The sequence below is a fragment of the Epinephelus fuscoguttatus genome, linkage group LG1 (assembly GCF_011397635.1).
Source record: "Epinephelus fuscoguttatus linkage group LG1, E.fuscoguttatus.final_Chr_v1".
Classification (NCBI taxonomy): domain Eukaryota; kingdom Metazoa; phylum Chordata; class Actinopteri; order Perciformes; family Serranidae; genus Epinephelus; species Epinephelus fuscoguttatus.
In genome coordinates, this window is record NC_064752.1 from 33,620,857 (window position 1) to 33,648,274 (window position 27,418).

Below are 27,418 nucleotides of genomic sequence, written 5' to 3' on the forward strand. Positions count from 1 at the left end.
ATTGGAACAATGAGCCAAATTGCATTATCATTCAGTGCCACGTCGGCTTTGGAATAACTGACGCTGTGCTTTTGCTCTTTCACTGAAGATCTTGAATAACAATGGCCAACATTCAATTTCCACCACCAAAATGAAGATGAAGAGTGTTAAACATGAAGGTTTTAGGCTGCGTGGATTCAACATTAATAACATACTCACAGTTATAATAGGGTAACACTAATCCATGTCCAGGTCTGAGAGGTTTTTTTTTTATAGGTTGAATAGCTGATAACAAAACCCACACATTCTACATGTGTGCTTCACATGCTCTAGGGCCTCATTTCAGCAGGGCTCCTCACCCCACATGCCCACCTCATGCATGAACAACACCCACCAAGACAAAAGAACCAGTCTTTTGATGTTTTATTTTTAGCTCAGCTGTAGACTTTTGTGTGATCTTATTTGAGCTAAGACAAAGAAATATGAGGGTTAACATTCAGTCCACAAAATCTTTGGCGAAAGTAACATTAGTTAGACAGTATTTCATCAGAGAAATAGAACCATATAATGGAATAAATGCACAAAATGTATACAACACGATGAGTCTTACAACCTCAAACAATGCACATTTCTTAGTTGGCAGGCAAAACATGGTTAGATTTGGTTTTAATGACTATATACTGTGAGTTAGCTTTAGTCAACATTTCTTCTCTAACACATGAACCAGTAATGTTATCAGTAGTCATCACACCAAATTTTGGAGCTTGTGAAAAGGTGACAATGAAAGCAGCAGAGAGGAAGTTTCCTCAGAGGGAGTGTCATGTCTTGTGTATTTCTGGTGATGGTGACTGTTCACTGTACAAGAAAGCTACTGTGGATACAATAACCTATAATAGTGTGTGTGCATGTAAATAAATTTTCACATTCATAAAGAAGCTCCAGATTTTATCTGTGATGAGCGTACAGATGTGAGTCCCAACTCTCTGGCTTATGAGAGAGAAAATACTGACAGAACTGTAATCCGTCACAGAAATAACTTTGAGTATTTCCAGTGATCTGTTGATTGCAATGAGTGTCAGTAATACTGACTGGTTCTGTGCATAATAAACAGTAGATCATCTTCATTGGTTATGGCTTGCATATCAAAAGTGGTGCAACAGCAGCCTCTAGTGGCACATATTCCCAGGTAGAATACCGATTGTTACACAGTGCAAAATGCAACATTATTCCCATTCAGTATCAGTGTTTACATGGCAGTATCGCTCATATAAATTGTCATGATTCGTATACGTCGTAGCACACAATCAACATAAATATAAAACAAAATATAAAATCATAAAAGATGCCAGTTTCAGGGCAGAGACAAAGCAACCAACGCTAAAGACAAAGAGACACTGGCCGATACTATACAATATTTCTTTCATCTTTATCCGATACAGCTGTGTATTTCACACGTGCTTGAGCATCCCTGTTGCTGTGGTTACAACCACAGGTTCAAAGATGGACCAACACCAGTGAATGCATAGCTTTTAAACATTAAACCCAAGCGTTAAACACAGAGCTGAAGAATGATCCTTGAATTGGTTTAGAGTAGTTGCTTGTTCAAAGCCCTCAAACCATTTACAATCACATAGATGTCACAACAGTTTTGGTCAGTAATAAATCGTTAGTAATCAAAGATATAAAAACGAACTCAAACACTCATGCAGGAATCTTTTCCAAAGAAAAACTGTTGTTAGAAAGTCTTGTATAAAATACTTCAATAATAAAAAAATAATGATAAACTGTTACATGCTAAAATTGCACAGTAGTTTTCCCACTTGATTATGTGAATATATATTCAGTTATTGCAGTAAGTGACTCAGACATACAGTATGTGTGCATTTTTCTCTTCTCTGCCATTACTTCAGTTGTGGAGAGGCGAAGAAGTTGCACTGGCGGTTAGAGGCAGCTGATGCTTTGCTCTTGCTCCCAAATCTAAAAATGCAGGGGTTTGGGGGGTAAATTTTAAGCTTAATATGAGTAATTTTAGCAAATGCAACAGGCAGAACTGTGAAAATGAATGTTGGATGTTGGGGAATGAAATTGGTTTCATAAGCCCCTTTAGAAGTGAAAATCTGTAAATGACCTTTAGGAGAGAGTTGAGAATTTAAAAAAAAAAGAGAGAGAGAGATAGCATTTTCCTTCATGCTCTGTCCTTTGCAGCAGCAATGTGCAGGAGCTCACAAGTTAACAAGGAGCCAGTCACGAGTAGGGGTTATAGTTTTAACTGACCACACGACTGACAGATAATTTCATCCAAGGACAACACATTAATTCCAAGCAGTGTTAATTCTGTTAACGAAAACTACAACTAAATATGGTTCTCAACAACCTCGCCATGACTAAGCTGAGACGATGGTGAGACGGTACCGATTTCATTAAACATTAACTGTGACTGTGTCAATATGCAATACTGTTGACTATAAGAGATTAGACTTAAGTGTAGTTTAAAAATTAAAAACCTGACTAAAATTTTTGTTGACAAAAAAAGAGGCGATTAAATATTTGACTTTTTGTTTTTAATGCAGCAGTTTTGTTTGTGCCGCACACGCCATATTAGGACTACACCGGCAGCACACAATAAGCACAGTCAGGAGGACTCAAAGTAACTGATGACTGATGAGTAATCTGATGACTAAAAATGACTAAAATGTCAAAAGTTTTCATTTATTAAAATAACACTAAAATAGTTATGGTTTTCTCAGGGTGTCTACAGATATAACCAAGTTAAATTCAAGACTTTTTACATGTGTATGTACTCTTTCCAAGTAAACACACTGATGTCAGTTCAAAATGAGCAGTAAGGAAAAATGCCAGCAATTGGATGAGTTTAAGTTTAACGTGTTCAATGTAAAAAGAAAACAAAATCTCATCGCTTTCATATAGTATGCTATTTATTATTGCAATTCTTCGTTTCTCCAATGACTGGGGGTCTGTCCGGCTGGAGAAATTTTCTCGGTAATGTGACCATGTTAGATTAATGTTAGATTCCAATTAACAAGATAATTTGTTGTGGCTAGTTACAGCCTCAGTTGGGCCAAGTGATGTTTGAAGAATGTGGACCTGGTTTTTCTCTGTTTTTTAGTGTGTGTGAGAGTGTGAGTGAGCTTACATGGTGGTGCTGGAGAGGGTCTGCTTCATGCGCTGGGACAGAGAGCTGGAGGAGGGTGTTTTGGACATCATCTGGTGCTCTGGAGTGGTCACTGGTCCCAGTATGCTCACTACAAACAAATTAAAGATCAACACATTCTTAGTTTAAAACAGTGGATTTTTTATATTTGTCCACCAAAGATGCTGAGTTCAAATGCTTGATTTTTAAGTGGTTTTAATCTCTTATCTGTGATATCATGTGGACAAACATCTTCAAAGTGGAACAGAACACATCGCTTTATACTCATGCCATACATTTTGGAGGAGCTTTTATTCTGGGTAATCTGGTGATTTACCTTGGAAGTCTGGAGTAGCAGTGTTGTGAACATTGTCCATGCCTACATTATCTGGATAAGCAAACTGGCCCCAGTAGTTTGCCGGAATACTGAGCAGGCGCTCTATAATCTGGAAAGACATAAATTAAATCCAGTATTTGTAGTTAAAACCAGAATCTAAAGAACAGAAACACTGATCTGGAAGTTAACAAAAGCACACACATCCATCTACTCCAACTATGTTCTTCTTTATAAAACCCTGGCCCTCTGAATGTAATGTATAGTCAGAGCAAATATTCTTTTATTCTTATTCACTTTACCCTTGGTTGTCTGTTTGTGTCATGCAGGATGGTCATAGGGTCTGGGTCAGGGACAGCATGACCTACAAGAGTGGGGCCAAACACCCTCGCGAGGTTGGTCATATCCATCTTGGTATCTACACACTCTGAGACCCTGTGAGAAAAAAAAAAAAAACGTAGAAAATGTTACAGTCTTAACTAAAATGAAAGCTGATCTGTACTGCCGCAGGCTAAGAGGTTACAAGGTGCTTGCTCTCAAACCTTATACAATTTGGACAAAAGTGCCTCTGGCTTACAAGTAGTTGCTTACACTTCTCCCGTCTAACGGGTGGAAGGTAATGGGAACAGATGGAGTAGGGACAGGATGAAACAAAAAGCTTTATAGCACTGCTTAAATGTAAAGAAAATTACTTTTGCAGATGGATCATCAGGCATGCCAGAGTGTCTCGGTTGGGTTGAGGCAGCTCACTGATGGCCTGATACAGCATGGCGAGACTGTTGCCATCATCCGGGATTTCTACAACAACATTAACACCAGTCATTTAAAAGCACCTTGAATCCCTCAATTTAAAAAGCTTGTTCTTCAAAAAACAATATAACATTCAGACAGATAAAGGCCACTGCGGATACAGCAAGTAATTCTACAAGCCTCAGAAACTCACCAGCTGCTTCCATGAACACTTTGTTGAGGTGGAAGGTGAGCAGTGGCTCTGGGAGGTTTCTGAAGAAGTCTTTGAGGACACCGGTAATGACGTTAATGTCGTCCACTTTGTGAAGTGGAGGCAGAGTCTTTCCTCTAATCAGCTTCTCCTTCAGCTCTTTCACCATGCGCTCCTGGCCAGAGACTCTGTACAGGCCAACCTGGGGCAAGGAAAAGATAAAAGAAACCAGCTCTCATTGTCTGGCTGCCTGTGATACCGTACTACTGAACAAGATAACTAATTAGAGAGAAATTATCTATTGTAATCGCTCAAGGGAGACGGATCAGAGCATAACCCGAAGGTGACAAGTAAACAAGGACTTTAATAAAGTCTGTCTCACCTCATGTAGGCCTCTGTGTTCAATCTCCTTAATGCAGTAGATAACCAAAGCTGGGATCATTGGGGAGGTGACTGGAGCAAAGTCTGCCAGGGTGGTCTGCACACATAATACATATGATTAATCTAAACATAAAATGATGAGAAACAGTGTGCCATAAAGCAATGAGAAAAAATGTACCTCTGCATTCTTGATAGGAGTGCTAACAGCTGTGGGATTACAGGGCAGGGGACAGCAGTCACGACACTCTGGATGGGTCACAATCCTGCAGTCCTGGCAGCGTAGGTACAACTTGCCAAACTTTGTTCTTCTTCCACATGGTACGCAGACCTCAGACTTGATAACCTTAGTGATAAAGGGAGCACAGTAGTAGCACTTAAACAAGGTGAACCAGCTTGTAGTGTCGATGCCAGTAGATAGATTTACAGTCCAAATCCGAAACACTTAACTCTCACATCAATAGGTACAGAGTCTTACTGTTTTGGGGATGAAGTGGTGCTTCTTTCCTCCTTTGTCAGCTCTGACAGTTCGGCGTTTGGCTGGGAAATCTGATACTGGTGTGCTGGGAGCCTCACTGGCGGTCTCAGATTGGTCTGTCGTGGTTGTATCAGCCCATGCTGGAGCGACTATAGATGTAATCACATGGTGGTGAATTCCCAAAACCAGTGAAGAAACTAATTTGACAAAATGACTTTTTTAATCATGCACTGATTATAGTCTTAATGTTATTGGGTTTTTTTTGTTGTTGTTGTGTGGTCCCTTGAAGAGGAATGACACAAAGTTCTCACCGCTCTTTCTGCTGCGTGTCCAGTAAGGCACAGTTTCAATGGTGGAGACAGCCTCAACAGCACCTCCATTCACCGGCAGAGTGATGGTGGTTTTGGCCACTATGGACTCATTCATCTGAATCAGAAAGAAAGAAAAAACAAATAAATGTTCTTTTTAAACAAACTGATGAACATTAAAAGAAATCTCTTCACCATTTTATTTGTCTGCCGTGTAAAATAAAATAAACTTAATCACCCAAAGTTTTTACAGACAAACTATTTCAGTGTTATAAAGTACATTCAGCAGCAGAGGTCAGCATTACCCTATCTGATGCACGCCCAGTGGAGCGTGGTTTCTTCATTGCCTGTGGAGGAATCTCAGAGAGTTTCCTGGAGGAACGCTGTGGGTTAGAATGTACAATAACTTTTAAAATCACTTGCTTTATGGATTGGCTACTGAAAACTGTACACCATATAGCAAGACAAAGTTGTGTTGATGCAAAGAAACACATGAATCAAGCCACTAACTGCCTCTTTGAAAAAATGTCAAGATTATTTTATCATTAACACACACAAGAAGGCATCTATTGAAAATACGATTGAAGACACGACTCACTCGTTTTGGGCGTTTCCGCAGTCTCACAGTCTTCATTGCAGAGGAATCCCAGTCCTACAGGTAAAGTGGAGAGATAGACCCTAGTACCTAATGAACTTAACAAATACTGTTGTCCCACTATCCAATCTCCAAGTCAGCAGTTATTCCAAAAATTTACAATGAAGCTTTTTAAGAAAATGTGTCAACATACCAGAGAGTCATCTGTTTGGTCATAGCTGATGTCTGACAGCAAAGAAGCCGATTCATCGATGGTAGTTAACCTGTAAAATAGATTAAAGTCAGCATGTAACCTTAAGGACTGAAGTACTTCTCATGTTAATGGCCAGCTGGCAAATGACACAACGTTTACATTTTACATATTGAATTCCCTACATTGTACACGTTGCACCTCTTTAATAGCAGACAGGGTGTTGACTAGCTAAATAAAGTGCAACAGTACCCTTAATATAAGTGACAGCCCTAGAAAGAGGCAGCGTGGTCAAATAAATGCCTAAAATCATAATTACTGTATTACTCTCTAAAAAAACAATGGTGCACGTTGAGCTGTTTGAGAACCAGACATGAAGGATCTGACCTTCGACTGGAGTTGAGGTTGCCCTTAGCAGCCTGTGCTGCCTGGGAGTGGGCACTGAGGAAGGCCAGGGCGGAGCGCTGCTCCTCACTCAGGTGGATACTATTACTGTTGTTCTCTGATATCAGCAGCTCCCGGATCAGCTGCAGCTGGCGTTCCTGTTACAACCACAAACCAGCGGGTTGACAGAGACAGTTCCGTAAATAAAACACAGAAAAATGCAGAACGTGCATTATTATAATAATGAACAATCATCAGTTAGACCAAAAATATTAACAAGTAGTGACTGATAAGATGAGCTTTACCAAGTGCAGTGACAAATGGCATTATCTGAAGGTAAACATATAGATTGTTTTTTCTTCTAATTTCCTATTTATTCCATAAGCAACTGTGGTAACACACAAGACCTATAAACACTGTTGAACCAACCAGCTTCTCATAGACTGCCTCAGCCTTCTGTCGACGGCGGATCTCCACATCCACCTGGTTGCGAGCATGCTTTAGTTTGACCTCTAGGCCTCCCCTCTCAGTCTCTGCTTTAGCCAGCACCTCTTTACAGGAAACCAGCTCCTCATCTGTCCGCAGCCACTTCTTACGGCACTCCTCAAAGTTCAGTGCCATCTGAAGGAACTCTGAAAAAGACAGCGGAAAAATAGATTGCTGTATTGCTGCTGGGTACAATATACTATTACACATTACCTTAAAGACAAAAAGTCAAAGTGCTCCTCTGCTGTAAAGTGAACAAATGAGTGACAGTGCTTTCCTGTTAGTTAAAATGGAAATGGCCTGCATTGTCTGGACTATTGAAATGGAAATTTTTGCCTCACCCCAATAGCTGTTTTAACCCCCCTTTTTGTCGTGGGCTGCACCATCAGTTTGCACAGCATGTCTGCAGTTGTGGCCCTATCAGCTTTTACTTCCTGAAGCAAAGGCTCTATATTCAGTTCAGCATTCACAGTCTGTGGCAAAGAATGTATTCCAACACCTAACACATTTTAGGATGGCAATGCACCCAGGATTACTGCTACTGATATTAGCACCATGCCATAGCAGATCAGCTTAACTTCATGAACGCTACACAAGCACTTAAACTCCATTGTGTGTCACAGCCTTGTAAAGAGGTGGCACATACCAAAACACAGTGTGGAAATAACTTACGTGGTTCAATGCCCTCAGTCAGACAGTCCACCTGGGCCCTCAGACTCTGGAACTGGTTGTACAGGTTCACCACTGACGACTCCATCGTGTCCTACTGCAGCTGCTCACATTAGTAGGGAGAAATGAGAGAGCTGGATGACAACGCTAATTCATATTCACCTCATATATCTTGTTGACGTCTTATATTGTTGTCAGTGCTGAATTAGCCCGTTACTGACACTACACATTTATGTCAGTGGCTCAACATTCAAACATGTGAAATGAAACAAACCTACATTAGCTATAACTTAGTGCTCAAGACAAACAACAGAGTTCATTTTAATGTTAACTTCTTGCCTCCGCCATGATTTTATCCCCACTGTATCCAAAACAAACCTCTCAAGCTTGTTAGCTAAATTATTGTTGCTCCAGGTTGAACGTTACTGCGCCCGAGGTGACGCTATCGGCATGCTAACATTATCATTAGCAAGCTGGTGTTTACTTAGTTAACTGTCGTTACGCCGGTCAAAGGAAAAAACAAAACACTTACCTGTGCAATGTGTGTCCTGTGACAGTGTGGCTGACATGTAATGTAACAACGTCCGATGTTAAAAGCAGAGGTTAGAGGGTTTATTCCCACAGCAGCCACAGCAGAGCCACACCTGCCTGAGAAAGTTTGCACATTCTTCTTCAAACTTCAAAATCAGCGCCGGTTTTCTTCTTCGTCGGCTGATTTGGCGGAGCTCAGAGCGCTCTATCGCCCCCACAGATACAGAGGTGTAACTGCAGGGGGTTGTGGAGACAAATGTCCTTAGGTTCCCAAAACAGGGGCTTATTAGGTGTCTCAGCATATTTCACTAAGGGAGGTTGACCTATGAGAAAATATGTTATATTTGTAATATTCAAAATACATTTATTATATGGCATCATCTATCATTATAACATATTTCCCCAGGAGTCTTAGAAATACCTTTAGCAAGCAGTATTCATTGAAATTTAGTTGTATCATACCAAACCAATATGTTACTTAGTCAGTGAGTATGCCTATCTTACAGAAATATAAATATCAATTGTATGTCATCATGCATACACACATTTCTTTTGAATTTGACCCACTGGTTCTGTTAACATATTCAATTGTATAAATAAATGAATAAATAATATGAATCTCTCTTTATATTGTCCAATTCATTATCAATTCATGAACCCCAGTCCTTTTTGAATTAAATATGGATTTGTTTACATAACATATTCATTTGTAAAGGTTTTTTCTCTTTCTATCGTCCAATTCATTATTATTATTATTGAATTGCACATCAAGACTTCTGATGTCCTCCATGCATTAAAGCAAGACACAGGATACATACATAATACATGATTTTGCTCATAATGACCCAGTGTATCTCTTCATCTACTGTATAAAGAAACATTTTTTTTAGATAGGGATCTCTGGCTCAAAATCTGTGTCAAATCAGGTTGTGTGTGTAGCTTTTAGGGTCTCCAGGGTGTTTCAAAATGAGATCTGTGCTTGAGGTCACTTTCTTTGAAATATCTACATATCAGCTGCACCTGGTAACCCCATCAGTAATTTCAATAACTTTGATTTATAAGGCATTGTTTGCACAAGAAATAAAAATGAGCTAGTTCTGCTTGAGGTGTGTGCCTCCTGCTTTCCTGACTGTGTATCAAAATACTTAATTCAGTGTGGTGAAATTATGTGTGAAATCATAAAATCCTTTCTAACAGTCAGTAACTGTGTCCTGTTGCTGTGGGCCTGGCACATGGGATGCACACAGCAGCATCATTAATCAGCCACGGATGGCATATCTGGGTGCAGCAGCAGCTCTACTGTGCAACATTTAATGAGGGTATACACACACACACACACACACACACACACACACACACACACTAATCAGTTGCAAACAATTTACATGTATGTGTCCATAACACATCATTCATTTTTAAACAACTCAACAATAGACTAAATCTGATTTGTGTGTGCTTGTGTGTTTTTTTTATAATACATTGGCAGTCTGATTTAGCATCACACTTGTCTCCAGAACACTGTGTGTATGTGTGTGTGTGTTCTTCAGGTCCATTAGAGGTGATCTGAGATAATAGAATCTGTCAGTCAATATGAGACCTCTGTCTTAGTCAATTATTCATCTCTATATGTACATTTCCTCCAGTCACAGTTCATTGAACTGCCAGAATTCTCCCTTTACACCAATCACTGTCTGCCCTTCCTTAAACTGAGTGAACCATCACTGTAATCTGCATTAATTTATAATCTGGAATCAGCCGAGTGCATCACTGAGAGAATATTAAAGGGACATAGTTCATTTTGCAAAACAAAGCAGCTGCCTTCAGCCTTCAATTTTTTCATTCACCTCAATATTTTTAACTGTATGTTTATAGCATGGTGCAAATATATTATTTATCAGATCAGACAACATATTGTAAAAGGCACGTTACCACTTTGCCGAGTTTATTCAGACAGGAAACATAAGTCAACCCCGACAATAATATAAAGCATTGCACACCAGTAACTGTAATACCTGCACATATTTTCTTTCATTTACAAGCAGTTCTTAAGACAAAGTGTTTACCTGAATAATGACTTCACAGATTTTTCAACTGTCTGTCTAAAAGGTGCATGGATAATATGACAAGTTCCAATTTTCATAAGCGCATCTCAGGAGTGAAAAGAGCGTCAGGAGGCTGTAATGCACCAGAGTTTCAGACGAAGCACCTGCAGATTGTGCTGACTACAGGGTTAGGCCTCGTCAGTGGCACCATTTGAAGGGTAATGGATCCACAAACAGCCTCAGGGGGGAACACTTGGCAGATATACATCTACTTAGGAGGATGCTTTGGAGCAGAACACACCCTCTATACATCCTGTGCATATTTGTGCACACAAAGTAAAGTGAAGTTTAAAGGTCCGGATACAGATAAAGAAAACAAGCATTTTGATATAGTGTTTTTTTTCCCAACGATGTGCATAGTTTCTGCCACTTTGGTATTTAAAGGGAGAAAAGTGCTTTTCCATTGTTGAACAGAAACAAAACCACCCATTTATAGCAATGTAGAGAGGGGACAAAAAAAACATGAACACCTAGAAAATATAATTCAATCCAGAACAATAGCCCTGCAATAAATGCAAGTTTTGAGATAGTGTCAAGAGTTAAATTTCACTACTTGGTTATTGATGTTGTTGTAATACGTTACAGCCTTAACTTAGAGTTCAATCAACACCAGTCTCAACTTAAATCAAACATTGCAAGCTTCACACAGGAAGGTTATATTGCAGCTTATGCTGAATTTCATTATATTTTTACTGCATGTTTTTGTGTCAGCCCCACATAGACTTTACAGGCTGGCACCAAAAGTCGATTTAAATATAATGTCTCCTGAGTTAACAGGATGTTCTTACAAAATGGAATGTCGCACCACTGGCAAGACTACTTTCATCATCCGTAAAAGGACTGCAGATGAAACTGTTGGTGCTAAGTGAGTCTGCAGGTATGTGGAAAAGCTCTGGCCAAGTGAGTCTCGTGAAAAGATAATGTGCATAGGTGCACTCCAAACATCCCATCAATTGAATTACAAGTGGAATCTCCCACTCAGAAAGTGTTTACGGGAAAAGGCTCCATCCTTCCTTCACTGCATCAACAACAACAACAAGATTTTTGAAACCTGACACTTGGTAAACACTCCAACCCAAACACATCCATGAGTGGATTAAAAGGCTTATAGTCTCCAGATTGAAAAATGGGAGGGATCTCTATAAAAATATTATTTTTATTGATTTAAGTCTGTTGGAGCAATATATCTTGTTGCTTAAAGAACGGACAAGAACATACACACTAAAAGAAAGCAAAAACGCTCCTGTCGACAGAATCCGTAGTGAACTGTAGGTGTAAAACTCTTATGTACTGATAAAACTATTATCTTACACAAAAGTGAAATAAGCCCTGTGGTGTTCTCAGGGAAACAGCAAGAACGAGTCAGGCAGTGCTCAAGGCAGAAGCTGATACATAATGCATTTGTAACAGTGTTGTTTCACAGAAAAGAGCAGGCAAAATAAGAGAGATTGGCTCAGTATTACTAGTTAAGACATATGCTCTCAGAGATATTTCAAAACTACTTAAAACTTTCATCCTTATTTACTTCCTTTTACAGTCACCTGAAATTATTAGGTCCAAAAATCATGAAATAAATGACAGTAAATGGGAGAAAGAAGAGGCATAGGTTTCAAGGAGATACAGGGGACACATCCTGCTTTATATTTAGAAAAAAAAACATAAAGGGAGCAGAGTAATCATACTTTACAAAATTAAAGATTTTGCACCACAAATTGGGGAGGAAATGCACAAATTGGTGTATAAAAAAATTCACCAAAAAGCAAGAAATAATGTGGTTTATGCTCAAAAATTTCTGGCAGAGGACTCCCTATGCCCTTGGAGGAAAGATTAACAAGATTACTTACAATTTGTTGTCACTGCATAAGGGAGTGAGTTCAAAGTAAGCTCCAGTTTGAATCCTCCTGTTGTGACGATGTCATGAATAACAGTGCTGCATGCAGAGATGTGTAAGGAGTTACTGAATGTTAACTGTTTGGCAATCCAGCTTTATGGTCCTAGCGTCACAGTCTCTCATCTACTTATCTCCATGGGAATGGCGTGCAAGTTCCTTTGTGCAGCACATAGCTGCTGAAAATAGATAAATAAAAGAAAACAGGCAACAAAGTGGGTTTCCTGCAAGAGTCTTCACGACCCCATGGTACATATGGGAATGACGATGATGAGAATGATCACCACTGCAGTGGCAATGAGTGCAAGCAGCTTGCAGACCTTGGCCCGGCGGAGATCAGCCTCTTTACGCCTGAGCAGAGCGTCGTAGCCTGGAGTGTAGATGTCATCCATCCAGAACTCCATGTTGTTGGGGTTTAAAGACTCCTGGGTCTGAGGAACATGATGCCATTTAAAGATTTTCAGAGTAGAAAGTTAAACATATTTAAAAGGAAATTTAAATATTGTAAACTATTTCCTGCTGTGCATCACTATAATCACCATGATGTGCTATTTTATGACAAAAAATTCAATTTTACTACCCCTACTTTTCTTAGGCCGGCATGATGTAATCGTGAAAAGTATATTGTACTAAAACAATCCAGACAACACATCCCATTTAGTCATTTATAGACTAGAACCACTGACTCTGTATAAAAGACATGCTAGAAAACAAAACCTAATTCAGTGTTTTTAAAATAATGTAGCCCTTTCAAAGTCACAAGTCATACCTGTAGGTCCAAAGGAGAGATTCGTGCTTCTCTGTCATCTACAGTCCATATGGGCCTTCCCCTCCCCTCAGACAATCTGGGGTCCAGGATCTTCCCGGAGGTAAGCCCACCGGTCAGACTGCTGTCTTTGTGGCGGAACAGGGACGAGTTAAATACTTGTTCCACCAGGTTAGAGGACTTTTTGGAGAGTAGGTTAGTTGTGCTGCCTGATTGATCTGCCTAGAAGAAAAATGGGCCAATGACAGATTTATTTTTAAATTGACTGTACTCACAACACATAATTGGACCTTTAAAAAGATGTGAAATTCAGGCTAACTAAATGCCACCACTCAACATGCACATTAATTTGAATGAATGAGATTTTTTCTTCGCAGCCCTGACCAAACAGTGTTCACTGTAAAGGTTTGAACCAATACCCCACAAAGCATGATAAGCTTGTCAAATGACCACACAATCACATGTGTCTACCCAGCAGACCACAAGACCAGCTACAGGCTTAATGCATTTTGTGACTGCAAGGCATGGATATACACATGGTGTGAGTATTGTACTTTGGGCTTCGAAATGGTTTACTGTTTAATCTGTTTAGGTTCTTATTGTATAATAGAAAATACAGAATAAAATGCACACAATAAATTTAACTCTACCTGTCCATGGGAAGATTTGCCATCTTTACTTTTCGAGAATGACACTGCCCAGTCTCTTGCAGAGTTAGGGACATTCAGCTGTTTGGAGTCAGAGACACCTTTCTCTTCAGGCTGGGTTTTGGAGGCACGACGAGATGATGCATCCTTCTTCCCTTCTCTCCCCCCCTTTGAGTCAGCCTGACCCTTGCTGCTTTCTGTTTGCTCTCCGTGAGGGTTCCACCGGCTCCAGTCCAGACTGCTAGTGCTGGTCCCTGGAAACAGATGCTCAGACACAGACAGAGGCTGAGGCTCTGATGACTCAGACGGGGTTATAGGGTGGCTCATAAAAGAGGAGACACCACTGAGAGGCTCAAGCCATCGCCCTCCAGTGCCTTGTGCATCACCCCCGATAGGCTGCTGGATCTTTTCATCCAGCCGCTGCAGTGCAGACAGTACCTGGGAAATCTCAGCTTTTACATCATTCAGTGACTCCAGTTGTCTCTCTATCTGGCTCATACGGAGCAGCAGCTTACAGACACTGGCCTTGAGCCCGTCATCACTGCTTTCCAGTGAGTGGAAAAGCCTTTGGAGTTGACCTAGGCGGCCTCGTCTGGCTTCAGGGGTGTCCTGATTAATGGATGCTGTTCCATCACTAGGGTGCAGGACTCCCGTGGAGCCACACATGCTTATGTCATCTAAGAAACGAAAGATGGCACTGATGTCATCCTCACCAAACTCAGGATCGTCTAATGAGGTCATGAAAGAGAGGCGATCAGCGTGGACCAAGCTACGGAGGCGTCGGGTGTCCGGTGGGTCTGTCTGAGTTCCCTGAGCCTTGACTCCATCGCCTCCAAATGGCAGTCCACTATCCCCACTCTCACCTCCTGAGGACCCACCCAAATTGCTGATAGCCGGGGTCGATCTTCTTGGAAGTTGCCCCCCTTGTGATTCCATCCCCATTCCAATGCTGTCCAGGCCTATCCGGTCCTCTAGACTGTGACTTTTATTGCCCCACATGGGCCTCTGGGTCCTGGGAGGCTGAAGGTGCCGGGGGGACCACTCTCGGATTGGCCGGGGTCCGAAGTAAGTTGAGTCCTGTAGGTCATCAATGCTCTCATGTTTAGCCCGCTGCTCTGGTGATTGGTGGATTGCTGTTGGTGACGGGTAAGGATTTTGGATTGTCTCAAAGCTTTGATTATCGAAGCCTTTCTGCCCTGGGCCGGGACTGGGAGACTCACTATTAACGGTTACCTGGGGTATTAGAGGTGGCTGGTTATGGAAGTCCTTCCTAAAGATGTTTCTCTTCTGGTCGACATCAGGCGGTCCCTGTTCAGCTTCAAACACCTCCATGGGCGCAGAATCTCCACTGGACTCACTGTCTGTCTCCAAAGGCAGGTAGAGGTTTTTCATTACCTCGTTAGGGATTTGACCACTAGGATACAAAAGCGTGGTGTGAGGCAAGTCGAAAGACACAGCCCTCGCCCTGATTGGAGGGGATGACACAAGTGAGATAGGATCAGGGGGAAGACTTCCTCGCTTGTGGGCAGAGTAACTAGATCTCGGAAAAAGCAAATGCTGATCGATAGGCCTGCCGCTGGAGTCAGAGTGGGCACGTGCTCTTTCTCGACCAGGAATGTTTAGCTGGTATATTCCAGGCAGACTGGGGCCTGGGGACTGGTCGACTGGGAGCACCATCTGGCCTCTCATTGGTTGGCTGTCATCAGGGGCCCCACCCGTCATCTGAATAAGATTGAAGATAGTTACAATGTCGGCAGCGACTCCTATGGGTGATAGCCCCTGGCCTCTGGCGGACACCCGGTCTCTGAAGAGAGTAGCTGGGAAACAGGGGTCCTGGCTGGCAGCTGCAAACAGCAAACTCCTGAGCTCAATGAGGTGCTCCAGGTCAAAACGGGTGCTAACCATGCGACAAAGATCTTGGAAGCTCAGCCATTGGCGCATGTTGGCCAGTTCCTCCAGGATCCCCAGAAGGACCCTCGGGTATTCCTGCTGCGGGTTAGCCATGTCTGCTCACCTGAGAGGGAAAACCAGGCAGTTGGTGAAGAGGAGCAAGTTGATTTAAAAACTGTGGCAATTCAAAGTAAAATACAAAACTCATAGAGAGCTATTAAGATATCAAAGAAACATAAGTCAATATAAGAAGACATAAAAAATGATTGCAGTCAGAATTTAAGTCCAATTATCAATCAGATAAGTGTGTGTAAAACTTAAACACTAACTCTCTTTCTCTAACACAGGCATTGAATGACAATGTAATATTTAGAATATGATGTATGTTGTATAAAATAGTGAGTAAAATAGTAACAGTAAGAAATAGAACATAGTTATTGGATTATGGGGTTTTGTTATGTATTGGGCCTTCTGTATTTGTTTTATTCTTATCTTTAAAACATCATGAGTCATTATTAATGCTATCATTATATGACATATTAATCATAGTAATAAAACCATTCTAGTATTAGTAGCAGTTATTTTTCAGTGATTTAAATGACAAGTTTCACTTAGTTACAATATCATCAGTGTTACAGATCTGATATTGTTTCGGCATAAAATCATATATTTGATATGAAACGTGACAATCAACGTGGACTTTTTCAGCTCGGACAGAAAAAGCCCTTTAAATTGGAAAGCGACCTTATTTTTGGGCCCTAAAATAACCGATCATCTGACCCGATGACGCCTCACACTGCGCACATCTCCTCACTTGACATTTTTAATATTCTCATTTCTATTAACATCTCCAGGGCATACTGTCCACTTTACTGAACAAATGTAGGGTGTAGGCTATGGATGAATATACTGACATCCCTCTAGTAACTTTATCCAGGCACCTTTGAAAACAGTCTGAAGATGAGATAATGACAGGACATTATTTTTTTTGAAAAGGCGCATCAATCTGTATTGCGCGTCCCCTGAGCTGGGACAACATCAATGATAAAATGCATTTTGGATTGTCTACATCTAACTACTGAAGGTGTAGCTCGAGCAGAGGTAAGCCAAGGAGTATTCCACTCACCTGAATCTATTAAAGAATAAATACAGTGACGCCTGCGTCCATGAAAAACGCCAAATAAAATCCAGTTTTACGCAGATAGCGAGGCCATATTCCGCACAGATCCGGGGCGGCTCATGCTGTCACACTTCTTTCATGGGCTTCTCTGTTTGTAGCAGCGACTAGCCCACAGCACAGGCAGGAGAGGAGAAAATTAGAAATCAGGTCATCTTCCCACAAGTCCTTGCAGTCCCCTAAGGGACCTCAAAATACATCCAAACGGTTTCCCCTCACCACAGATCAGCGACGACACTTGCAAAGTCAACAGTGCACCTATATTTCTAATTGATACACAGGAGAAAAAACCCACTGTTGGCAGGACACCCCAGTGTGTATGAGTGGGTCAGGTCCTGGAGCATATTTTCTCAGTGTGTCATAGCAATAATTGGTTATGTGTGCAGGTTGAGCGCAGGAATAAAGGACAGATTAAAAATTGATGTTTGCTAATTGACACTCCAAACTGACAATAAACCATCAGGTCCAAGGTAAATTGCCTGCTAAATTGCTGCCTACACACAGAGCTGTCTGCCAGACTTCAGCCCTCCCAGACTTTCACCATTACTCTGCATTATCATCCATAAAGGGTTGTACTTAAAACTCCATTAGAGCAAGAGAAGGGCAAGGCTTTCATCAGTGTGTAGCAGCACTCTGCTACAATCAGAAAAGACATCTCTAAATTATCTGACAGCTCACAGAGGAGCACATCCATCATCCCATGTACTCAGGAATCACTGGGAATCAATGAGGTGAATGAGCTGTGGTATGTGGGTGTAGGTATCAGGCAGTAATGTATTACTGTCAGGCCTGTACAGTAGCATGGCACTTCTGTATACCAGGTTAAAAAAAGTACAAAAGTTGAATAATGCATTCAAAACATAATCTGCTTTTTTAAATTTATTTATTTAATTGCACTTGGCATTTACAAAAATATTGACTGGGGAGAAACAGATTTTTTTTTCAGTATTGCAGCACTGAAGCACACTTCTAGAAACATTAGAAATGAGACAGGGTAGTCCATGTATACATAAATTACGAATAGATTTCTCTTCTTTAAATCTATAATACATGTTTTCCCTCTTACCTGTAGTGCTATTCATCATAGATTGTTTTGGTGTGAGTGGCAGAGTCTTGGAGGTATCGACCGTGGAGATGTCTGCCTTCCGTTAAGTATAATGGAAATAGATGGCCCTAGGTTTGTGGTGTTCAAAGCGCCAATTTATTTATTTAAAAAACTCAAAGTGCAAAAACATAGGAAAAAAACCCCCAAACATTTGAAGCAGCAATGTCTCTTTCCAGAAATCTTGACCCAGCTACTGAAGATATCTCACAGTTTGTTGTGAGCAGTTTCATGAAGGAACTATTTTCCTTCTAGGGAACTACAGCAGCCAACTATATCACCACACAGAGGGAAGCATGCAGCTACTGCTATCTCACATAGCACGACTGAGCTAGTTAACATTACAACTCAGCTATAGAGCAGTTGATAATGTCTAAATCCCATGTGTCACAAGCACGAACCTCTCATTCATGAGCAGATGCACACTTCCATCTGCACAGTGATACGGCTGATGTGAGCAGTTTGGTACAAAGAAATAGTTCCTATGTGAAACTGCTCACAACAAGGTCTGTGGAATATCTTGAGTAACCAGGTCATGATTTTCATGATTTCTGGAAAGAGGTATTGCTGTTAAGTTTTTCAAATGTATTTTTTTAGTGCTTTGAGCACCACAAGCTGAGTGCCATCTAGTTCTATTATATTGGAGAGAAGGCAGACATCTCTACGTCTGATATCTCTGACACTCTGCAACTCACACCAAAACAATCTAGATTGATGTTCAGCACTACAGGTATGAGGGAAAATATGTACCTTTAATTTTGGGGTGAACTGTCCCTTTAATACAAATAAATCTGAGGTACCTTCCTAACAGAAACAGTACCTACAGACCAGTATTATTTTATAATACACAAACTATAAAACCAGAGTAAACTTTTCACAGGACATAACTGCGAATATGTGAACTTCACTGTGTTAAGATTTCAGCTGAGATGAGATTCTTGTTCTCTTTTCTTCTTTGGTTTTGATTTCACCGCTGGAGTTACAATCGTCGGAGTCAGTGAGGGATTCAAGGCGGGATCTAACGCTGGGTTCAGGGCCAGCAGGTCCAGTATATTAGCACCTGTTGAAATATGACACCCTGAAGGACAGAGACGGAGGATTGGTGCAAACATATATTTATTTTCTGAGGTAAAAAAGGTGCTTACCAGTGTTGTCCTCTTCACCGCTGGGTTCTGGATCTGGACTGTGGAGGGAGATCCGTGCCAAGGCTGCCAGCTCAGTTATGAAGCTTTCTTCTGCCTCCTAATGGACACAGCAACACAATGCTTACAGACAGTAACTACACTTAGTTATAAATCAAGTCGTAAATCTATTGTCAGGCAGGGAAGTAGAGAAGACATTAAACATACTAACCAGCAGCTGTGCTTTGATCTTTTCCATGGCCACATCCTGAACTACTTTCTTCCGCCTCAGTTCCTCATATATCATTTCCTGGTCCAGATCACACTGCTCCAACACCCTCCTTTTGTGGAGTTCAACCCTGATATACAAGAAAACAAAGAAACAACCTAATTTTCTCTCATTTCATGTATTTGAGATCGACAAAAGTGTGTTACGCAGACAAGTGTGTAGTGCAGAGATGTAGAGTATAGTCACTGTACCTCTGTTGAAACTCAGCAGACGTGGGTTTCTTGCCCCAGTTCACCAGCTCCCTGAGCAGGGATCTGGTCAGCTGACTGCTGCTCTCTTGATTCTCATTCACCTCTGAAGGAACAGTAAAATTAACACACAGTAGATTTTGCAAATTGAAGTGTTTTATCTACTGAAAACTGCTTTCTTTACTGGCTACTTAAATCATGTCACCTTAACAGTGAATATTAAAATATCAAGGTAATATATAAGTCTAACACAATGCTGGTAATCACTGTGCTGTTGCAAATATTTCCCCTCTGACTTACTAATGAAACACTGTAAATATAGCATCTATTACATTCATTTAGCCTAGATGGGGAGTAAGGTTGCAGCTGTAACAGCACCAAAATCAGAGTTTATACAGATGGACATGTAAATGTGTGCTGTCATCTCACCCTGGTTTACGTTTGACTCATCCTGCTGTAATTTTTTGATAACGTCCCGTACGTGTGAATAGTAGCTTTGGACCAGTGCGGTAAGAGAATCTTTGGTCACATACACACTCTCCGAAGCAGCCTCTGTCAGGTGTTGCTGATGAGGAAACAACATGTCACTCCAATGTGCTGGACAAACCCTAAAGCAACAAACAGCAGAAAGCTGATTCTAATTCATAACCAAAACTCTACCTTCAACCCATCGTCTTGTGTCTGCGTCTCAGTAGGTGGGATCATCATCATCTGTTGGATGGCATGGCTGAGAGCATTGCCTAGCACCAACTGTGCGTGGCTCTGAAGAAGCTCTGTCCCGGTTTCCAGTTCAGACAGCAACTCCTGCTGGAAGCTGTGGCCCACAAGCTGACTCTCTGGACCCAGGTGCCTCTCTGCTAGGCTGGCACTGCTATTCTGTGAATGGTAAGGCACAACAACAGTGTTAAAGGGAAATTTCGGTTGATTTCAACCTGTCTCCTATCCTCCTAAATTCATTTCAAGTGACTAGTGACATAAAAATAATAGTTAGCATGTTAGCCGTTAGCCTAGATACAACCGGTGCATAGTAGCGTCAGAACTGTTAAAACGTAAGTGAACAGGCATACTTCAAGTGCAAAGTTAGTCCACTAAACAAGCTTTTTTTCCACAAAGACCACCTCATATCGTTAGGATGAGATCGCTGCTTGTTCTCGCATTATTTCGGCCGTGCTTTGGAAAGCAGAGCTAGATGGAAAACAAACATGGCAGCACACCGGTAAGGTAAGACAACATGTTTACATGTCGTTTTCTATATGTTCTCTGACATTTATCCTAACAATATGAGGCGGTCTTTGTGGAAAAAAAGCTTGTTTAGTGGACTAACTTTGCACTTGAAGTATGCCCTTTCACTTACGTTTTAACAGGTCTGACGCTACTATGCGGCTGTATCTAGGCTAATGGCTAACATGCTAACTATTATTTTTATGTCACTAGTCACTTGAAACAAATTTAGGACGATAGGAGACAGGTTGAAATCAACCGAAATTTCCCTTTAAATCTGCTGTGAACTTGAGTTATTCCATTAGAGACATACCGTATTTTCGCAATGGTTTTGAAGTTCTTACGAGAATGCATTATTAAAAACAATACATTTTTCACACCTTGAGGGTTGAATTGATACAGGACTGGCTTTTACTGGGATCTTCCATTAGCACCGCTCTGAAATCAGTCTGAGAGAGTGCCTTCAGCTTGGACAGCCTCATCTCCTTCAGCATGTGCAGACAGAAGTGCCTGACCACAAAGTGCCTCTGCACCGCCACCAACAGGTGCTCGTGTTTCCTCTCTATCAACCTCCCGACGTGGCTGAGAAGAAGATCATATTGCATTATTTCTAAGTAACTCATAAACATTGATTTTGATACTGTGGGAGCCAAAAGTGGATATGGCCACTTAGATGAAAGCTGTGTTTGTGCAGATTTAATTTTTGTATCATCATCAGGTAGTCTTTCATGCACTCAATACACCATAAATACTTTGTGACCGAGGTCTTCCAGTCTCACCTGTGGAGTGTGTAGCTCTGTCTGGCCACCATGGCTTGGAGGATCGTCATCTGTTGTTCACTCAGGTGTTTGAGACAGGCCTGCACCAGAGCCATCTCCTCACTCCACACCTACAGAGAAAGAGGTTCAGTTAGAAACAGTGGTCGGCCTTTAGCATAATTAAACACTTGAAAATATCTTGTATACTTTGATTTAAAGGGACAGCAGTTCACCCCAAAATCATATAAATATATTTTTCTTCTTACCTGTAATGCTATTTATTAGTCTAGGTCGTTTTGGTGAGCTGCCAAGTGTTGGAGATATCAATCGTAGAGATGTCTGCCCTCTCTTGAATATATTGGACCTAGATGGCACTCTGCCTGTGGCGCTGAAAGTGCCAAATTTTTTATTATCATTATTATTTTAAACTCAACAGCAATGTCTCTTTCCATATTTCATGACCAGCACACTCAGGATAATTCACAAACTTTGATGTGAGCAGTTTCATGTAGGAACTATTTTTTTTCTACCGAACTACACCCGCCAGCTGTATCATCACGCAGAAGGAAGTGTGTATCTACTCATGGATGAGTGATGTGTGTTCGTGAAAGTGTTAGACGTAATGGCACCCTTAGAGAGCTTGCTGAAACTCTTGGAATCCTTGTTCCTTCAACGGGGTGGATAGTTGAAAATTACGTGGTGATACGGTTGGCAAGTGTAGTTTGGTAGAAAGAAAATAGTTCCTACATAAACAAGCAGAGTGCCATCTAGTTCCATTATATTCAAGAGAAGGCAGACATCTCTACAGTCGATATCTCCAACACTCGGCAACTCACACCAAAACGATCTACGTTGATAAACAGCACTACAGGTAAGAGGAGAAATATGTATTTTTGATTCTGGGGTAAAAAGTCAAAGAGAGAGAGAGTTTTAAAGTAAACGTGAAATACTAATTTATCAGACAATCAAGGTACCAAGCTCTGATGGAGAGGCTGTATGTATCTGATCCACCAGATAGTGTCTACCTGTCCATCGTTATCCAGCTGAGCCCTCATGTCCTGCAGTTGCAGCCTGGTAGTGCACTCTGCCTGCTGCAGCTGTGCAGCCAGCTCCTCCTCCAGGTCCAACCACAGCTTCTCGCACCGCTCAGCAGAGACACTTGACTGGGCAGGGACGGAGGTGAGAAAAACATCCTTGGCTAGCTCTCCAAGCTTCTTTGACCAGGAGCTACGGAGTTTCTGAAGATACAAAAGGAGTGCATAAGAATAATAGAAATGCACTTTGCACACAAATACAAATGCAGTATTCAATCTTTAACCTTCCAGTGGTCACAGAGGGCTTCAGCCACTCTGCTGTCCTGCTGCTGCTCCAAGTCAGAAATCTGCTGCCTGTGTTTTATCAGCAGCTCCTGGTACACCTAAAGGAAAGGTTACAGAACAGACTTAGATACCAGTGGAATCTACAAGCAGTCGCTTGGCCTATTTATTATGAAACAGTAATCCCAGATCTACATATTGAGGTAAAGGAGACCTTAGTGAGCTGCTGTAGGTCACCGTGAGTCTGTCTCAGTTCCAGGGCGCGGCTCTTCTCCTTGGTCTGGCTCCTCATTAGCTTCTTCCTCTTGGACTCCATTCTGCTGCACTTGTCATTCACTAGCTCCTTCGTCTTCCTCGCGCACTCTGGAACATGGTCGATCAACTTTTGGATGAGCTGAACTAGTTGACTCTTTAAAATAACTGCAGTTTGTAAAGCCAGCTGGATGACAATGGTACAATATTCTTTTAATAGATTTTAGATAGACAGATAGATATTCTTTAAAGACTGAATAAGGGGCTACTGAAAACTATGATGCTCTATGATAGATTGGTTTCCTATGAGGCTGTTGAACATTCAAGTCTAAAAAGAATCCCTGTGTCTCTCATTCTGAGGGACCAACATTAAAATATGGCCTTTATTATTGTTATAAGTGGTTACATAGTTCAAAAGATCTTTTCAATATCAGTTACAGTCTGTACTTAGAGGGGCAAGCTGCCCATGAGAGTAATAAAAACACAACAGAAAAGTAAAAAAAAAAGCCCAGAAGATGCAGCACCTTGCCTCACTATTGTCAACACTTTTAATTTAAGTATTATTAGCTTGCTTTTATTACACATTAGATCAGCAGCAACAAACTATGTCAAGTGTTAATGCTGGAAGGCTTTGCATGAGAGTCTGGGGTGCAGTAATAGTGCAATAGATATTCTGTTCTGTCCTGAAAGAGACTGACCTTATTTAAGGAGCTAAAGAGGATTCCCAGAAAATGGTCTATTTTGAGAGAGTACGTCATTTAAGTTTGAAAAGTAGGCTAGACATTGTCCACTGCTACCTGCCATCAGAAACTAGATGAGTGTAATGTGAGAAAATTACACACTCATTTGGTCAGTATTTGGATACGTGTCACTACACTTTTTTTCATGTTTAACTTTTGCAATCACCTTGCTTAAAGGGACAGATCACCGCTAAATCAAACCCAGTTACTCAAGCTAATCTACAGAACTTGCTGTGAGCAGTTTCATGTAGGAACCATTTTCCTTCTACCAGACCTAGCACCACTTAGCTAGATAACGTTACAGATGCATGCTTACTTCTGTGTGGTGATACGGTTAGCAGGTGTACAACTTGGTAGAAGGAAAACAGAAAAACTTTAACTATCTTACCCTCAGTGCACTGTTGAAGGCCTTCAGTCAGAGCTGCCTGAACCTCTGCAAATATCTTTTCCATGTGACTAAAGGTCAAGACGTCATCGCTCGTCAGCTGCTCCAGTGTTGTTGCTATCAGGCTCTGCCTCAGAGACACTTCCCGCTTTAGCAAGGCAGGTTGGGATTGGAGAAGTCCCGTCAGCTCTTCCCACCACAACAACTTCTGCTGGATCCTCTAAGAGAAATGAAAAGACAACTTTTCCTTCAGTTTATCCAGTCCCTCACATGATGACACGAGGTATGAGAAGCAAAATGAATGCTGGGCTGCCAATAACCAGCACTGCTTTACCTTTAAATCAGCTTCTTGTGTGTTCATCAGGTGATTCTCGACTAACAGAAGAGTCTGGATGAGAGAGAGGATGACATCCTGGGATTCATCAGGAGAGAAAATGCTGGTCTCCTTCAGCAGATGCTGGCACAAGTCCTCCACCTGTTTGCTGAAACGTCTGGACTGTGAAGAGTAAATTCAGGCAGTTTAAAGGACTTAGTATGTTATTAGTATTTGTGTAAATGTTAAAGTATTTGCTCTCTGGGGTTTCAGCTTCGCTTTTACCACTTGAAGGCCACGCTCAAGGAGATCCTTTTGCGCTCTCTCTATTTCCTCCAAAGTGCAAGGAGCATCATCATTTTTCTCACTGGCAGTGTGGCCTGTTGGCAACTGTTTCTTCAGCTCATTCAGTTCCTGAAAAGGCAGGTGACAACATATGCTTTTCTATGGTTTAAAATTTGAATGTCAGTGTTTCCATTCACAGTCAGTCAAGAACTCCAAAATGAATGTATTATGTATGTGTGTGTGACAGACATCTGACTGTACCTTTTCTTGCATTTGAAGAATGTCCTTGGAGAAGTCAGCATCATTTTTGTCTTTTGGAAAACGACCACTGCATATTATTTTCACCATCTGAAGAAACATCTGCAGCAGGAAAACGGTAATAACGGGGAATAAAACAACCATTTTTGCTTTTCAAACTTTGACAAAGTTTATGAAATACACATAATAACTATTTTATTACTGCTTTAAAGAATAAGACTCACTAGAAACTTTTCTTCCTGAAGCTGGGAGCAGTGTTGTTGTATATCCTGCAGGGCCAAACAGTAAAGGCTGATCCTGCCTTCAAAACTGCAACAATAACAAGAGTAGCATCACTTCCAGCAAACTCAGGTTTTTGCATACTTGCTGTAAGGTTAAGTAGATGGGTATGGCTTAACATTTACAGAATACTGGTTCCTACCCAGGCTGTGTCAGAGTGTGAGGGTACTGAGAGACCCTGGTGAAGCTCTGGTTCTGCAGGCTCTTAGGGACCAGTGAGGAGGAGATGAACTGACTGCTGTCATCATTGTCCTGCTCTTGGCTCAGAGACTCTCCGTCAGTGGAGGAGGATGACTCATCATTGGGCATTGCTGGCAACTTGGAGTGCTCATGCAGTGACGGATTGGATGCTCCATCTGCTAAAGGCTGAAAAATTCAGCGAAAGGTTGCAGAAAAGTGAAGTATAATCATAAACCAACTGATTGCAGCATATTATAATATACTGTACGTTACTCACCCTTGGATTGGTTTGCAACAGGTTATTGCTTTCTGTTGTGCAACCACTTCTTTTAAACAGCACAAATTTTGCTAAACGTTTTAATGATGTGGTACTGTTTAGTCTACTACAGTCAAACTACAAATTATACTGTACAGTATTTGTGCGACAAATAGATAGATCTTATAGACTGAGTGATCAAATAGTTAAGCCTTTATTTCAGTAGTTCTGGAGTTTATTACCGTGTGTACCTGGCAGGAGATGTATATGCTGTATATTTATGATGGACTTACTCTGTATTTTTGGTTGATGGGATAAACCACCTTTGCTCTGGATGCAAATGCAGCCACATCACTGTTCATGGGTGGCTGCTTCTTCTCCTTGACAATGAATAAACAGACTTAAACCGTTACTTAGAAGGAAGGTTACAAGTTAATTAGTAAACGTCAGAAATAGGTAACCCTGAAAGAAGGGTGTATGGCGCCCCCTGCCATACAATTCAAACTGATGGGTGGTCATTTTCAGGTATTTTAAAACAATTTACCAGTATGTATTTAATGTAACTGCGATTTACAACTTTGTAAAGTCACTATAAGTTTCAGACTTGTCTTGGATGTTAAAGAGAATAATACTTTATCATTTGTGGTGGCACTTGGAGCCTCCTTTCTGCTGTTGCTGACACAGTCACTCTGGTTGTTGTCTAATTCTCCATCATCAGGTTCAAGCAGCCGCCTTGCATTGTAACCCTGATGAGATGACACAGGAGAGAATCATTCATCCAAGGATGGAATAGTAATTATGTCTCCATGATACGTAGTCAAGAAACAGACTGAGTGAGTAGAAAAACAGAGGTTGCATGCTATTTGCTTACTTGTCTGGTCAACAGCAGAGGTTTCAGGCAGAAAACATAGAGCAGAGCAGCTGCTAATATCCCAGAAAGCCCCCCACACACTGTAGCCACTGTTAACAGTCCTGTGTATATGTGCAGAGACTCGGCGAAACTGACCAGCACATCAGTCCCGCACCCCGTCCCCAAGTCCGGCTCTGACATTACTCTTTAAATTGTAGGAAAACTAAAGTTATGTTATTAGCATCTTTTCGACAACATCTGTTAGCTAACGTTACCGTTCAGACCCCATCTCCAGGAAAGTAACGTTAAGTTGGCTGCTGACCGTTTACGTTGAGGTTTCTTGCTCGTATATTATTTTGAAAGCTTTTTCTATCTAAAGGACTTACAATAAGAAAGATTAGCAAGCTACAATTTGCAACAACCCCTTCCACCTAAACTTTTTTTCCTAAAACGATAACCTCGGTGTAAACATTAGCCAATGGCTGTACTGAGATTTGAGAGGAGGACGGAGCTGCGTGAAGACTGGAGAGCTAGCTAGAATTTAACCGGAAAGAAAGTGGATGTGCCTTCAATATTAAAGCACGGCTATGAATCTGGGTATAGAAAATTAGAAAATGCCACCTTAAGTTACATTGACGCAAAGGCAGGAGGGTAATATGAATTTAAATATCTATTATTATAGTTTCTTGCATACTTATGTAGTTTTAGGCATCCACCGCAGTTCCCATCATT

At 41.2% G+C, this 27,418-nt stretch overlaps 3 protein-coding genes across 3 annotated transcripts; all 3 read right to left on the bottom strand.

The window, feature by feature from the left end:
• Positions 1-395: 395 nt before the first annotated feature.
• LOC125895439 (rac GTPase-activating protein 1-like) lies at positions 396-8,727 on the bottom strand. The gene is made up of 17 exons (XM_049587260.1): positions 8,425-8,727; positions 7,896-7,995; positions 7,167-7,369; positions 6,741-6,895; positions 6,357-6,426; positions 6,167-6,220; positions 5,874-5,951; positions 5,572-5,686; positions 5,261-5,409; positions 4,964-5,128; positions 4,787-4,882; positions 4,408-4,606; positions 4,157-4,262; positions 3,767-3,899; positions 3,468-3,576; positions 3,134-3,242; positions 396-1,956 (listed from the first exon to the last, which is right to left on the bottom strand). Exons 2-17 carry the CDS (start codon positions 7,978-7,980, stop codon positions 1,881-1,883), a joined length of 1,902 nt encoding a protein of 633 aa, XP_049443217.1. The 5' UTR covers positions 7,981-7,995; positions 8,425-8,727; the 3' UTR covers positions 396-1,880.
• Positions 8,610-16,904, bottom strand: LOC125895432 (major intrinsically disordered Notch2-binding receptor 1-like). The gene is made up of 5 exons (XM_049587248.1): positions 16,843-16,904; positions 13,830-15,840; positions 13,183-13,401; positions 12,370-12,844; positions 8,610-8,746 (listed from the first exon to the last, which is right to left on the bottom strand). Exons 2-4 carry the CDS (start codon positions 15,828-15,830, stop codon positions 12,650-12,652), a joined length of 2,415 nt encoding a protein of 804 aa, XP_049443205.1. The 5' UTR covers positions 15,831-15,840; positions 16,843-16,904; the 3' UTR covers positions 8,610-8,746; positions 12,370-12,649.
• Positions 16,905-17,765: 861 nt separating this feature from the next.
• LOC125887108 (ellis-van Creveld syndrome protein) lies at positions 17,766-27,204 on the bottom strand. The gene is made up of 20 exons (XM_049573647.1): positions 26,708-27,204; positions 26,469-26,582; positions 26,130-26,216; positions 25,543-25,766; positions 25,346-25,430; positions 25,125-25,223; positions 24,864-24,992; positions 24,600-24,761; positions 24,269-24,485; positions 23,103-23,251; positions 22,891-22,989; positions 22,598-22,810; positions 21,594-21,703; positions 21,195-21,396; positions 20,254-20,469; positions 20,023-20,158; positions 19,597-19,699; positions 19,349-19,475; positions 19,141-19,237; positions 17,766-19,055 (listed from the first exon to the last, which is right to left on the bottom strand). The coding sequence occupies exons 1-20, from the start codon at positions 26,885-26,887 to the stop codon at positions 18,916-18,918; spliced, it is 2,889 nt and encodes a 962-aa protein (XP_049429604.1). The 5' UTR covers positions 26,888-27,204; the 3' UTR covers positions 17,766-18,915.
• Positions 27,205-27,418: the final 214 nt, after the last annotated feature.